The following is a 15,738-nucleotide window of genomic DNA, read 5'->3' on the forward strand; positions in this document are numbered from 1 at the left end:
ATGCCAACAATTGGTGACGATTAACAAAGAGTTAAGGTTGTCAATGCGATAGAATGGTATTTCCCTGTGCGTTCGCCCCTAAGATTAATTACATATTATGGATGATGAAGGAATAAAGGACACGCATTCAGGTGTCTCTCACATCTCAGGTGATGTTCATCCCCCGCGGCGATCAGAAGCGTCTCGCACGCAACAGCTTTAACGTCGAGTGGGTCGTAGTACAGAGACAAATGCTTTCGCCGGTTACGAATATTGATTTTCGACTTTCGAGGTTTCTGGAGCAAGCTCGATGCAGTTGTGACGCAGGCGCCAACGCCGACGCCGACGCAGCATGGCGGAACCAACCGTTGTTTGCTCTGTGGCTGAACAGCATCAGGTATCATCTAGTTGATTTTTCGCAATTGCTGCGTAAGGCCTGCGTGTGAATCGCGCGAAAGCAATCTCGAAGATGTAAGTCGCCCACTTGTCAGATCGTCGTTACGATTAGTTATTTAGTCTTGCGACGAGACCCCTCCGAGATGAACGTGAATGTGCACGTCCCTATCACGTGCTTCCTGCTTATCATACTGATAGCTCTTACGAACGGTGAGTGTGGAATATTTCGAATAAAAATGTAATTCTGCGATATACTGTCACAAAATCAGTGGTGTAGTCAGGCCCTGGCGGAGTCTAGCGCCGAGGCACTTATTTTCGGAAGTTTGGCGGCGCCACGATACTTTCTACAATCATTTAAAACTAATTTTATATGTTGTGTAACAAGACGGTAAGAACAAAAAGAAACGTTTAAATATTTAGTGAAACCTGAATTTTGGCATGACAATGTGGCAATGGCGTAACTAAGTGTCCAAATTTGTTTCCTTTAAAGATATCGAAAAGATACCAAAAAAATACCAAAAAAAATATTATAAATACTAAGAAAAATAAAAAAAATATTACGATGTAAATTATTTAATAAAAACTGGGATATTTGCAATATTTTATTTAGTATCAGAATAAATATACAATAACTGTTTCTAAGTACACAGATTTGATAAAATGCGGCTTATACCTATTATAATTAGAATAAGGAATTATAAGAATTTATTCAAATTTGTAAACATAAATGTAATATTTAGATAAATAAAAAAATACAAATATATTATACAACAAAATTTGGAGCACTCCAATATGAACTTCCCCCTTATTTTGAAACACCGCCAGAGAATATTTATTGTTAGGACTACACCGCTGGTTACGGTCATTTTTAGAATTTTTTTCAAACTTACGTAGAGAGAGTAAACATTTTTTTTTTAAATTAATTTCTTTAATAGAAAAAAAACTTCCATATGTGTACAACTCTGAAAAGATACATAATTAGGATTAACTGTTGTTCAATTCTTTTGGTGTATCAAATCTAAAAATGAACAATGAAATTTTTTAACACTAGAATCGCCTTAAAAGTATTTTTTGCCTTAACTATTTTATCTTAATAAATTTTAGCGGGGGGAATATATATTACTTTGGATAAATATCGCGAAGAATATTACTACGCCATCAGAGGTCTATCGATATTCACAAATTCTCGCAAGTGCTTTAATACGCGTATATCTCTTCATATAGAATCTCGATTGAATAACTCTCTCAGGCGTATAAGATAGGTTTCCACTACAATGCCTTCCTGAGTCCAGTAGTGGAAGCTGGGACGCAACGCCATAATTACGTGATATTCTTCGCAATATATTAAATTAATTTAAAAAGATTTTTAACGTAATTTATTGGTTCATTGCCCTGTTTCTCTATATTAGTTGTTAAAAACATATTGAGCCTTATTACAAACATTTTAATAAATTTATATCCGTGATATGCAAGCGCAAAGAAAAAATGAATTAGAAACGAAAAATATTTATAAAAGATAAATTATTTATAGAATATAATCTACAATTTTCTCATTTTTTACATTTCAAGTTCTTTCAATATATGTTTCTAAAAGTTATATTTTTAGGACACAGAAATATAATTCGATAACAAATTTGTTATGTTTCTGAGTAAGCTATTTCGATTAAAAAAAGTTGGCCAAAAGTCAATTTTCTCAAAATCACACGACACACACACACATTCTTGCTTTATATAAATAACTATCTGAAACAGTTGAATATCTGCAAAATAATGGACCGATATGTTTTTTTCATGCTGTTGCAATATATTATGTTTATTTTAATTATTATTAATATTTTTACACATGTGATTTTAATTAAAATTAATTAATTTTTAATTAATTAATTGATACAAGTATCCTATTATACTTTTTATGCACGTGCATGTATACGTAATACGAATGACTTTTATGATAAAACAGGGCAGCTAATGTCAAAAGAACATCGTACCCACGCGGCTTCTGAAAGGGCCAACGACTTATGGTGTTATCAGTGCTTCACTATGGATCACGGTGAGAAATGTATCACTGGCAATGGTGGCAATTTCAGTGACTACGAGCACAAATGCACGGACGACAGAAGAATCTGCATGGTAAGACGAGATAGGTTTGTACCTTTCGTTCTTACACAATTCGATTAGTGTCAACTGCGGCGATCCTTCTATATTAAGATTTGCATCGTAATTTCGTACCTACACACACACACACACACACACACACACACACACACACATATATATACAAAACATACAGAATATAATATTATGTAAAAACGTGATTGATGTGATTGACCTACTTTCAGAGGAAAATTGGAATAGTTTCCAGTTGCTCTGAGTTAGTTAAAGCGAAATTTTAACGAACGTGTTCGTGGTGAATTCTCGTATGCGTTCAATGCAAATTTGTTACGATAATTTAAACCTTGTTTATCTGAGCGAATTAATATATAATTGAACATACATACATACAAATATGTTCATGAGCGAGCATTTATCCGTGCGATCAAATTATTACATGAGTGAGGTACGTCGTATCACAGCTATTTATTATTTATCAAGTACAGTAATTGTCGAAATGTCAAGTGATATGTATATTTTAGAAAAGATTTCATTTATTTCCTCTAATTTCTAATATAACGAGGGAATAATATGAAAAAATGCTGTAATACTATTCCTCTGACAAATTTTAATTTTAAATATTGTATGTTTAAAATACTAACTTAAAATACTAACTTGAATAATCTTTATATTTATCAAAATTTCTGATATTATTCACATATGCATTAAAAACAACCATACTTTTGCAATATTCTGTTTTTTTTTAGAAAAGACTCAACATCACACATATCTACAAAATATATCTACAAAATATACAAATAAAATATATAGAGTACGAGCTATTGGTTTTCCTTTGTGATATAGATCCTCGTACGAGAATCCGTTGTTAAATATTTCTACACAGAACATCGCTACATAAAAGCTCTTAATAGCGTATATAAAGTCTGATTACATAATGATGACGATTACATAATGATAAAGCAAACAGACTTCTTTTCCAATATAATTATGACTACGTCGTTTAATTTACAATGTAATTATGACTCTTGTCTAATTTTCCTGTGAAAATCTCATATGAGAGTTCAACAGAGGGACGCGGTGCTCGGTAGAACTGCACATTTAATAAAATTGAAACACAATGTGAGATGAGCTTATACGTTGCAGGTAAAACGATTTTCCTACACCACCAGTACCGAGAATTCGACTTCCAGTCCGAAAACGTGGTCCCTCCAGAGAAATTGCACAAACAAATGTGAACCTGGGTGCATCGTTATCGGCGAACGCACCAAGCTCTACGCCTGTACCGCTTGTTGCGAGACTAATTTGTGCAACAACGGCACCGGCACCGCCAACGACCTAACGATTAAAGAAATCGATCTCCTGCTAGCCCTCATGCTCCAAGCTATTTTGACTGTTATTATGTATCCGTCCTGACAGTGTTAATAAAGCTTCTAATTACAATAATCACAATACAACCCCATAGTCCACGGGTGTTGGCGTACGGTGACGCTTTGCTTTATCAGAGTCCTTCGAAAGATACAATATATCCCGTAAAAATCTTATGGGCTTTCTACAATAAACCATTATCTGAGTTTAAGTGTTAAGCTGTAAGAAATTGACCAATCACAATCGAATGTGAGAAGAATAATCAACTACAATTAATCAATTTCTTACATGCGTATTTCTATCTTGTACATGTGCGTATATGATGTGAGTTATAGATTGTATTTGTATTTTGTTATAATATAGGAAATCTTTTTCTTTATGACTTTCTTGAAAGTTTATAAATACATATTTTTTAATATAAAAATGATTAGATGAGTTTATAGCGCTAAAATTCAAGCAGTAATTTTGTTAAAAGTGAAAGAAATTTTTATTTAAAAAATTATTGTTTTAAAGAGCTAAAAACAGTGTGAAAGAGCTCTACTTTCAAAAGGTCTTTTTGTCTTTTGAATTCTTGTGAACTTAATAATTTTTACACATAGAAAGCGAGCTGGAACTACGAGCTGGAAAACTATATCAAGCAATAAAATAGTTTTTAAAAGCATTTTTATCTATCGTTATCGGCAGCCTTAACGTATTTTCGAATCTTTGGAATTTGATGAAGCGCAGCACACAAAATCGCTTAACTCTTAGTACTAATATTCATATATTAATAATCTTAATTCTTTTAACCCGGCTGTAGTTAGCTGATCGTTCAAATTGGAACAATGCTAGAGTGAAAATTATAAATCGAAAGCAAGATTGATTCGCGAGAAACTAATTGTTCTACATTGCTTTCACAAATGTTTCACATCTATCTCAAGTACGGTAAATATTTAATCGCTCTCACTTTTTGTTGTCAAATTGCAATTTTATATCTAATTACGAGAATAATTTAAATTCAAACGCGCTGTGAAGAACTGGAACAAAATGGACGACGATTACTTATTTAAATTTACCGACCGTGAATTATTGTTTGAGAGTCTGGCGTCATCTAGCATCGATATCCTATATTGAAGCTGAGATTACAATAGTATCGACTGCATGTAACTTAGCAAAATTGAAAATTAAAAATATAAGTACAACTTTTTATAGTTACACAAATGGAGAAAACAATGAAAAACAATGAAAAATCAAGAAAGGATCATATTTGCTAAAAAAAATTTATTTGAAGGAAATAACATCTATGTAACATAACTGACAGATCATCAGCTATCGATTATTAGTTACTATGTCAATTGTTTATTAATTTTTTGTGTAACAAAATAAAATAATAAATATATTATCATTTAATTACACATTTATACCTTCCAATATATGTAGATATATTTTCATGTTCAAAATATTGTATATTTATAATCTTTTTATTTAAATGGCAAATTTACTTACTCTAGACCAAGTTCCAACAAAAATAAATATACTTTTCACGCGCAAATAAGATAATCGTATGTCATGCCTGATCACTCATTGTCAGTTAATTTCGTAAGGCTAAGTCTCGCGACTTACAATTCTCTCGAGAGGATCGCGATTCAAGTCGACGGTCTCTTCACCGCTACCACCAACAATAGTTATATTCGCGTTACTGACACACCACTCCAGTTGTATCACCCTACCTTTTCCTCGTCCTTGTCCCCCTTCCACGGCGTTCACCTTCACATGTCCGCGGAGATCTCCGCTATTTCGCAGCTGCACCGGTATCCTCGCCGCGTCCGCGAAGGATCAAGATGGGGATTTATTTATTACCTGCAACAATCGCACTGTCCGTGACGTTAAGCGCTTTCCGCGCGTCGACACTCTTCCCCGAACGAATACCGAGAAACGTACGACGCCAGGAGGAAACTCTTTGCACGTTTAGCACGCACACGTCGACATGATTGACGCGTATTCGAGACAGATGCATGTTGTGTCACATAAATATACGAAAAATCCTTTGTGTCTCGCAATTAATTGGTCGTAAAATCGATAGCGCCGTACTACGTCGCATCGCGAATATTCTGCACTTTGCAAAAACTATTCGCACGGGAAACCTGTGACAAAGTATACAATTACGCCTAACTGAGACATTGTAATTTTAATAATATTTAATTTTACATATTTACTGAGACATTGTAATTTTATTTCTGATCTGGATCACATAATACAATCCACGCAATCAGGATACTGCTACTTTAAAATTTTTATTTAAACCTCATTATTATTTCATTCTCGTGATTCATTTATAATTTTATTATGTTATTTTTATCGCACAGATTAAATCTGATAAAATCTAATAAATTTTTATCAAAAATCTAGTAAAGTATGTAAATATTATATAACACCATTCTTATACATAGTTTGGATTTCATGCAATTCTATTATTATTATATATTAAATTTTCATTAAAAATATTATAAAGAATTATAAATGAAAAAATTAAATTGATAAAAATAAATTAGATAATAAAAAAATCCTATTTTCGTCGTGGATCTCGGTGCTTTAATATTTATATGTATTATATATTTATAAATTTATAAATTTTTTATTATTAAATTAAAGATTATGTAATTTGTGCTGGTTCTAACTTCAGTTTATGAATGCGTTTTAAATCCGACAACTGAATCAGTGCGCAGTTTATACAAGTGATAAATGTATTTGTGAATTTACCTATAATATGTACATGTGAATATTATTAAGCACCGAGATTCATTTCGAATAAAAATAGGATTCTCTTATTTGATTTAAATTTAATAAATCTACATACACATCACACACAAAATTGATACTAAATTAAACGTAATGTTTTAAATATGTGGATCGATACATACAATGTGTGGCTTCATATAAATTCAACAAAAATATTTTATTACAAATCGTATTGTTTAATCAAAGAGCTGGTTCTCCAGCTTCAAAAAATGAAGGAGAACCATGTGACTCTTCTTATCTTAACATGAGAGCACAAAGAATGCCATTGCTATCTTCCAAAAAATAAATATTGAATTAAATTTAAGTAGTAAACTTATAATTTGTTATTAAAAATATCTTTTTTATAATAGAAATAAATATTTATGTGGAAAACGTTGAAGAAAAATTGTTTGTAGTATTTATTTAAATTTAATTTAGATAATTCTGATGGAAACGACGTTGCTACATTGTCTATCATTAGCGTGACGTCGTTTAAAAGGAATTGATAAACTTGTCATACTCTTACACAAAAATGATACGGTGAAACTTTATTTTTTTTTTTTTATTTCAAAACGTTTTTTAATTCTATTCTTTTATATCCATGAGACTCTTCAAAATTCACATATTTTGTTTACAATTAAATCTTTTTTCTCATAAAATAAATTTAAGCTATTTAAAAAAATTATTTAAAGTAAACTATATAATCAAAAATCTGAAAAATTTAGGAATGCCTACACGCAAAAAAAATATTTTGCTGCTTCAACCAGAATTATCACCGTTTTTTTTTTGTATCTAGTAGAAAATAATGTATCATACATATAGAATTTATAACACAATAGTGTAATGATATATGTAAGAAAATTTAGTTTCTCATAATCAAATGAATCGCTGCTAAATATAAATCACAATTACAGTCATCTGATTAAACATTACAGAGAGATTTTCTGAATTAACAATAAAGTTCGGATATAAATTCGATCTCTGTCATTTTATATTAATTAGACACAAAACATATTATCCAATATCGCAGTTGAATAATTTTTCACTATAACTGCAAGATCATTTCTATCAGTATACATATTAATTACACCAACTTAATTATAAACTTATTGTCAATATTTGATTTAATTTTTATATTATATATAAAAAAAGACTGAAAGATCTTAAATGTTTATTCAAGAAATGAAAAGTTCAACAACACAGTCAAGCAACACTTCCCTTCCATCAATCGCTTTTATAACAATGCATTACGCAACGCGTCGATCGAAAGACTTCTAGACTCTCATTTCCGCAAGATTCATCGGTTTTACTAGAAATAGTGGTCATGTTGTGAAAATTGACCGTATGTATCGTCCCTGGCTCGCAGCCACGACAGTTGTCTGTGTTGGAAGCTGTCTACTACCATCGCGCGCGATAAATGTTCGTACGTCTGGCGTGGCTGCGTCATCCAGAGAAATGAAAGAAAAATCACGACGGCGATACTGCGCCGGCAAGACATCGTCAGTCGCCGATTGTTTCCGACTTGTCAAATGCCGGGAAGACACGTCCGTGATCGTCACACTCCGAAGTCTCCGGAACACGGTCGGTCAGTGCGAGGACGTGAGGCATCGAGTGTGCCAGCATGCACGTGTCATTGTCCATCGCGATTCTCTTGCTACACCTAATCTCGGCTCGTCCGATTCATCCGGAAGTCGTGCATCGATCAGGCGCGTCAAAGAAATGTTGCGTTGCCGGTTACGCGTTCAACGAGGACCTAGAGTGCGTCCATGAAGAGCCAGACAAATTCAATTACACTACGCATGATGCCTGGCGAACGATCGCCCAACATCCACGGCAGATCACCACGTTGATAGCGTCCGTACGGGGCTTGAACTGCCGCGACAACGAAGAGGATGACTCCAGTGATTGGCGACATCCGATTCCATCGGATGACCTCCCTCGCATCTATTCCATCTTCAGCACGCCGAGAGACTATTGCATTGAAAATATGATCAACGGTACGACGGTGCTGATCAAATGCGCGGAGGCTGATCAAATGTCGGAAGTGACACAGGACAGAGACAATTCGACGGAGACGACAGTGGTAATGAAAACCACGACAACGACGACAACGACGACGACGATGACGACGACGATCATTACCGTGACGACCATCACCACCGTCACCACCGTCAACGTGACGAATGTATCGTCAAGGGAGGACGAAACGAAGGCCATCCATCACTGCAGCGATCTGAGAAATGTGTTTTTCTGGGGCACTCAGACTTACATGGACACCAACGTGGCCCACGTAGTCCTCTCCACCATTGTCGTCGTGGTATACCTGTCCGTTCCGGAACTGGCTAGGAGTATCTACAATCGCGCGGTGCTCCGCCACAACGTCTGCTTGCTGCTGCAGGGGTGCTTGTTGACGTTTCTCGGCTACTGTAACTTGTGCGGCATCCCGATGAGCCACAACTTGGAAACATTCCTGTGGATACTAATGCAGTACTTCACGAACGCCACGGTATTTTGGCTGAACGTGATCTGCTTCGACATGGCCTTGTCCATCACGCGGTTCCGTTGGATGATAAGCTCGGGTAAGCAGACGAATCAAGAAGAGAACAGGCGACTCCGGTTATACGGGGTTTTCGCGTGGGGCGGCGCCTTCCTACCCGCCGTCGTCGCCATCATCTTGGAATTTTGCCCTGGCATCTCGGAGGACTTCCCGCTTAAGCCGAATTACCGCCGTTATCACGACGGGCCGAACTACGTGGTGAACCTATACTTCTTCGGCCTACCCATGCTAACGCTCTTCCTGAACAATGTGCTATTTGTGTTCACCACGTACAAGATTATACGAATACAGCAAAGTACAGAGATAGCGACGAGGAATCAGTCCAACGCCCTCAGGAAAAAGTACTTCCTCTTTTTGCAGCTGTACCTGCTGATGGGCGCACCGTGGTTTTTCGGTTTGCTCTTCGCTTGCATGAACAAGCTTATGGTGATGAAGATATGCCGGCTGATATGGCCGATTCTGTGGCTTCTGATGCTCGCTACCCACAAGAAACAACGACGGAGACTCGTCAACAAGTTGCGTTGCGGGCAAGAAGAAGCCTGAGATTATCGCAGTAACAAGCAAACCAATGACTTTGCGCGATTTAAAATTGACTTGTACCGTCGAAAAAATATGCGCGTGACGGATCCTTAGTCCTTATCAACCGCAAAACCGCAGCGTAGAAAATCATGGGATACTCCTTCTATTGTCATACAACGATTACGTAATAATCGCGCGGCGACTATATAGTTCCTTCTGCTAGTTCGCGCAAATTGCGCGCTCGCGGGCATTTGCATTATTTTCTTGCGCAACCCGTTGAAAACCCCCGTCTCGAGGAAAAGAAGGAATAAAAAAATCAACGACGTTGCCGCCGCCGCCGCCGCCGCAATATCCGATGCCGCGAACTGAGCGATGAGTCGTAGAAAAACTCGGGTACGTGGCGTCGTCGCCGTCGTCGCGCGGTAGGATAATAAAGGAGTCGTGGCGCGACGTCGTTTCCTGCCGGGGCATTTTAATTACCGTATTCGCGACGCGCCATCACTCGCCCCCGCGCGCTTGTATTATTATCTTTTTTGTTTTACTACGTGTAGAATATTAACCTGTTAGTGTACAACGCGGAAGATACATCAGCGGCGGGCGCTTTTTCTAGGTGATCTTCCGCACCATGGAAAGACGCAATAAAAACGTGATTCTCTCCTCTTGCGGGAAAACCTCGCCTCCTCTGTGCTAACAGGTTGAAATATAACTGCAAAACGCTCGAGAGATATTCTTTATATTTTCTATTCTACCGAATGTCATTTTTGTACCTAGTATTAGACGTAGATAGGAAGGTTCTCGTGTAAATATCGCAGACATTACACGGAAAGAAAGATTTTGTTTAAGTATCTAAAAATTTTAATAGATACAGGCAAAAGTCTAAAAATAATTCTGTTAAAATAATTATGTAGGATACTCAAACTGGTTGCTATGCATGCAGAAGAATATTATTTTATCGTTAAGAAAAGTAATGACTCAATTTATTTATTTTCTTACTTTTAAGTAAATTTTTATATTCGATAAGATATATATATATAATAATAATCTTGAAATATAATACTTATAAATTTTAGAAAAACTCATTATTATGTAAAATCAAAACAAGAATTTACTTTCTTTTGAAGAACGTTATAAAATTGATCGACGCGCGCGAAACAACTTTATATAACTATATAATTAACTATTTAAATTTGGTGTTTAATTTAATAATCTTGATTAAATTGTTAGACTTATTAAGATTCATAATATATTTTGAATAAATTTAATACTTGTAATGAAGTTGCGATAGATTCACGGATACATTAACTTTTGAAATATATATTTGAAAGAAGTGTAGTAATTAGTAATTACTTGTATCGTATAATAGATATGTATTTTTCTGTTAAAAATTTTTTGCTTGCCATGCTTGAGATTTCTACACTAAAAAATAATATATAAAGTTTTAATACATAATGTAAATATTTATCTATATATATATATCAACTAAACTTTACTTATACAATAAATAAATATTTGTTTAATAAAAATGGTAATTAAATCAAATTAATGATTTGGTGCAAAAAATATATTTTCATATTTAATAAACACTTAGTTGATATACGTTTCAAACAAATGATTTATTAAAATTTAGTACATTTTTTCAGCGTATGTAATTTATTTTAATTAGCCAATAAAATTATTTTCAGATCTATATATCTAGCTAAATTTTTAGTTTTTCAGCAAAATTGTTCTTTCCGTAAAATAAAAATTCTGATATCTAGTCAAATATGAGAGAACAAACAAGTCAGTTAACAATAAATACGACTTACGAGAAGAAATTATTTCAAATCACGATATCCTCTCAATAGCGCAATAACATCGCGTGGAATCGATAAGCAATGGCCTACGGGCCTACTTATTAACGGCATATTGATTTAATGTTCCAGTTCGTGCAATACTACAAAAAAAGAAAAAGAGACTCGTTATAGTTCTGTTGAGCCAACCATACATTATCGGATTGATCAGATATTTCTAAAATGTAACAAAGAACAAATGTCGTTTCGCGTGTGTAATATGTATATAGAAGAGATAAAAAGATTAAAATGACAACTACTTTGTTACACAATTTATTAGTTAATAATTAAAAAATATATAAATACAATTTGTTATAATACTAACTCGCAATATTTTATAAATAGGGCAAGCCGAATATTTTTTGAGAGGAAACCGAGAAGCTCTGTTATTTTAAAATGCAGGAACATGATCTGAAAATAAATTCATATGTAAAATTGTAGAGAGATATTCGACTCAGGGAATCTATCAAAACGAAAATATATCCATGACCAATATTTACGTAACAAAATGTAAACAATTTAAAAACGCGATTAAAACGTAGTTTGAACTGATAATGTATTTTCTATATACGTCCTCTACGAGGATAAAGAAAGAAATGTACTATAATCTCTCATTCTATATGTGCGAGATATAACGTTAACGATATATTATGTTGTTAGAACTTTAATTGCAATTATTTATATAAAGATATTACTGCATTAAAATATAATTTTTGTTAAATCGATTTTTATTTTTACCTCTATTATTAGAGTCTCTATTATTATATCGTTCTATGTATTTTTAACGTATGTATGCATACCTATTCATCTTGAGTTTTCCACATAAAGCTGTTAACTAGGAAGGCTTATAGTTAGCTAATCTACGCAAGTATACATGGACATGACGTGAGTCATCGCCTGGATATCGCTGTCATAGATTGCATCAATATTTATGCCGTGTCGTAGCATCGCGTGTGTGCAGATTCGTGTATGTTATTTTGCGTTAAAACAAAAGCTAATTTATATGCGTCAAATTTTTTGTCGGTCAAGTCACTTCTGCATTTTACGGACCTCGTCGCGTCGTGTCGCGCGATTTGCGCATGAACAAATGCAAAAAATATTATACGAAGTAATAATTTGAAATTTGACATACTGGAGATATTACGCGTGACAAGCACGCTTCGTTAGCAGACTCCCTTGTCAAGAGATATTTCGGTGATCATTATGTCTAACCGGCCTTTCAAAGCCCGAAACGCTTTTCATCCTGCGGATCCGCCGCACGGTATGCAAAATTACGATGTGGGCGCTCTAATGAGAGATCAGAAACAAGCTTTGAACAAAATGAAGATGACGACTCGAAAGGAAAACGAAATTTACTTTAAATCACATTCAGAAATCAGAGGTCTGATCGGTATTTTATTGAGGTACACTCGCTATATAATACTTAATAATTATATCAGAAAAAAATACATACGGATCTTAAATTAATTTTGTTTGGACCATCAGAATAATTATATAAGACGTTTCAACTTATTGCTAGAATGCTAAAACTTTTATAGCTAAGTTATCAACTTTAAGCGTTTTACAAGTTTTAATAGTCCAGTGAAATATATATACATATATTTATGTTCTAGTTTTGTTGATATAAGTATCTGAATTTTTATTTAGATACAGATCTAAAAATAATTTTGTTGTGCCATCAAAATAATTATATAGAACGCTCAAGCATGATGTGCCGCAAAACGTTTTAATATTTTAGCAATTTAATTTAAGCGTGCTGTATAATTATTTTAACGGTCCAGCAAAATTATTTTCTGGTCTGTATCTTTTAGATATTTCAGTAAACTATTTTTTCGTGCGTGTATCACTGTGTAGAATTTTTATATTCAATCTGTGTTTCTTCCCTAATAACAATTTTATTTAAAAAACGCGAAACGCCAATTATAATATTTGATACGTGACGAGAATATCGTTTGAGATTAATGATACGTCATTAAAATCGCTCTCGCAGGCACGTCCTATCGAAGCAGCCGCTCATCGATATTCACGAGGTTGTAGGTACATTTTTCAACAGACCACGTCGAGAAATTGTTGCTGACCTTTTGGATTACTTGTCGTCTGCCGATAAACGATCGGACGTAACGGACGATCTTCGACGGGAAATATTTCGAACAGCTAACTTTGAAACTCGCAGTAGCAACGATTTAGACTCACAGTCCCATTGTAGCTCATGCGACTGTATGCAACCGCACGAATGTGATTCGAGCAGCCAGCGTTGTGAAACTCACAGTAGCAATGATTCGCACTCGCAATCCGATTCTAACTTGTGCAATTGCAACCGCACGGATGTGACTCGCAATTTTCAATACTAGTCCAAATATAGAGTCGATTTACATGGTTACATTTACAAATCTCGTTCAATCTTTAAGCAAAAAAAGATATATCTAAATTTTAATGATAATATACGATTAGATGATCCAGTCGTGTGAATTTTTCGTAGATTTAAAATCAAATTCGATTTTTTTAACGAAAATATATAGAATAGGGTCAATATAATACTACAAATGTTTTGAAGCGTTTTTTGATCGGTGATCGATCAATTTGTAAAAAAAACTCTTTCTTTTGTTTAATCAATCGAATGCTACAAAGCATTTGTAGTGAGACTTTGACCACACCCATAATCCAGGATGTGTTCGTTATTGAACGTTATACACACACAGAAAGAAAAGTTTTTACTAAAATATTTAGCTAGATACAGGTCCAAAAATAATTTTGTTAGATCAAAATAATTATGTAGGATGTTCAAAGTGGTTGCTAGAATATAGAAACTTTTCGCAACATTACTCATTACCTATATGCTTGAGCGACCTATATAATTGTCTTTATAGGGAGAGTTTAACAAAATTATTTTTAAATCTGTGTATCTACACGAAAAAAAAGGTTTGTTAAAACAACTTAAAACTTCACTAACTTTGTAAATCTACAGCCATAATATACGGACAGCTATAGTTTTTTATGTTAAAATCTTAAAATAGCGATATATCAGCTGAGTAAAATTAGTGATTACAGGTAAATAGATTTGTTGGAACAGCGCAGCGCAAAAAATTAATTAATACGACATCAAAGATAACTTTCTATAAAATTCCAATATATGTGTATATAAATCTAAAATTTTAACAAAACATCCTGGCTAAAATGGCGTATTTTGCTATATAATATGAAAAAAAACTTGTTACATTAGCAATTTCCATTGAAACAAAGAATTAGCTGAATTAGCATACTGATAATTGCTTACAGACATGATTTCTTTCGTTGAATCATCAAATCTTCTTAGTTATGAATGTTGAATTCGCGCAGCAAATTATAGTTTGGCTAAACTATCAAATCTATTTTTTTTCTATGAGATAGCTAAATTTTTATCTAACCTTTGACTGACACCGTGCGGGGTACTAGACGCTCCAGCGTATTTCAACTCTAAATTAAGAATCCTTATTGTTAGAAAATGGGATTTGTAGTGCCGTCTGTTAAAATTAAATTTCACTAAACATTTCAAGAATATCCTGAATTTTTGTCGAGTCAAAATATCAAATAGCCTACTCGCGGCGAACAATTTTATGGTTAGGGTATATTAGACTGGCCCCACTATGCGATTCTAGAGAAATGTGCCAGCTAAAGGTTAAAACAAAACTATACTTTTCATGTATAGAACACTATATAAATACTATCTATCTGTCATTAATATATCATATATTAAAATCCGAATCTCGTTCTGTCTAATGTTTACTTCGCGTATGTCAATATGTGATTATATGATGGATGAACTATATCAACGTAACCGGTTCTACGTATATGTTATTTCCTTATTAATCCAAGCTTTAGCCTATTTATTAAATGGTCGAACAAGCGACAGTGCGAAAAACCATTATTTGTAATTAATGCGCGCGACATGTAGGGAAAGTAACGACCACATATTGATTAGATAAAAATAGAGTGCGAAAACGCGGTTACGCCCGAGTTACCTGACAATATTCAGCGACAATATTTATCTGGTCATGCTAACGACAGCGGTTATCTTGCAGAGTAATATGATGGGCGGTTGGAACCGGTTGCAGCGATACCAATCGGCGTTAACCTCGATTAATTAAATTTTGTTACTTCATCTACGGGGTGTACCGCAACTATTATTTTAACAATAGTCTCACCGGCTAATCCTAGATCAATTTTTCTTCCACTGAAAGTTGTATC

The 15,738-nt window shown here is 34.3% G+C and overlaps 3 protein-coding genes across 4 annotated transcripts; all 3 read left to right on the top strand.

Annotated features, from left to right (window-relative positions):
• The first annotated feature begins 351 nt into the window (after positions 1-351).
• LOC108773583 (uncharacterized) lies at positions 352-4,041 on the top strand. Of its 2 annotated transcripts, none has more exons than XM_018539435.1 (3): positions 352-585; positions 2,336-2,505; positions 3,631-4,041. In XM_018539435.1, the coding sequence occupies exons 1-3, from the start codon at positions 519-521 to the stop codon at positions 3,898-3,900; spliced, it is 507 nt and encodes a 168-aa protein (XP_018394937.1). In that variant the 5' UTR covers positions 352-518; the 3' UTR covers positions 3,901-4,041. The 2 variants fall into 2 exon arrangements, with proteins under 2 accessions (XP_018394937.1, XP_018394938.1); XM_018539436.1 differs by lacking the exon at positions 352-585 and adding an exon at positions 708-763.
• Positions 4,042-8,230: 4,189 nt separating this feature from the next.
• On the top strand, positions 8,231-10,187 carry LOC108773548 (uncharacterized). The gene has a single exon (XM_018539387.1). The coding sequence runs from the start codon at positions 8,231-8,233 to the stop codon at positions 9,707-9,709; it is 1,479 nt and encodes a 492-aa protein (XP_018394889.1). The 3' UTR covers positions 9,710-10,187.
• A 2,166-nt stretch (positions 10,188-12,353) lies between these two features.
• LOC108773549 (uncharacterized) lies at positions 12,354-13,865 on the top strand. Its single transcript, XM_018539388.1, has 2 exons — positions 12,354-12,917; positions 13,505-13,865. The coding sequence occupies exons 1-2, from the start codon at positions 12,718-12,720 to the stop codon at positions 13,863-13,865; spliced, it is 561 nt and encodes a 186-aa protein (XP_018394890.1). The 5' UTR covers positions 12,354-12,717.
• Positions 13,866-15,738: the final 1,873 nt, after the last annotated feature.

Source organism: Cyphomyrmex costatus, unplaced genomic scaffold, assembly GCF_001594065.2.
Source record: "Cyphomyrmex costatus isolate MS0001 unplaced genomic scaffold, Ccosl1.0 scaffold214, whole genome shotgun sequence".
Taxonomy (NCBI): Eukaryota; Metazoa; Arthropoda; class Insecta; order Hymenoptera; family Formicidae; genus Cyphomyrmex; species Cyphomyrmex costatus.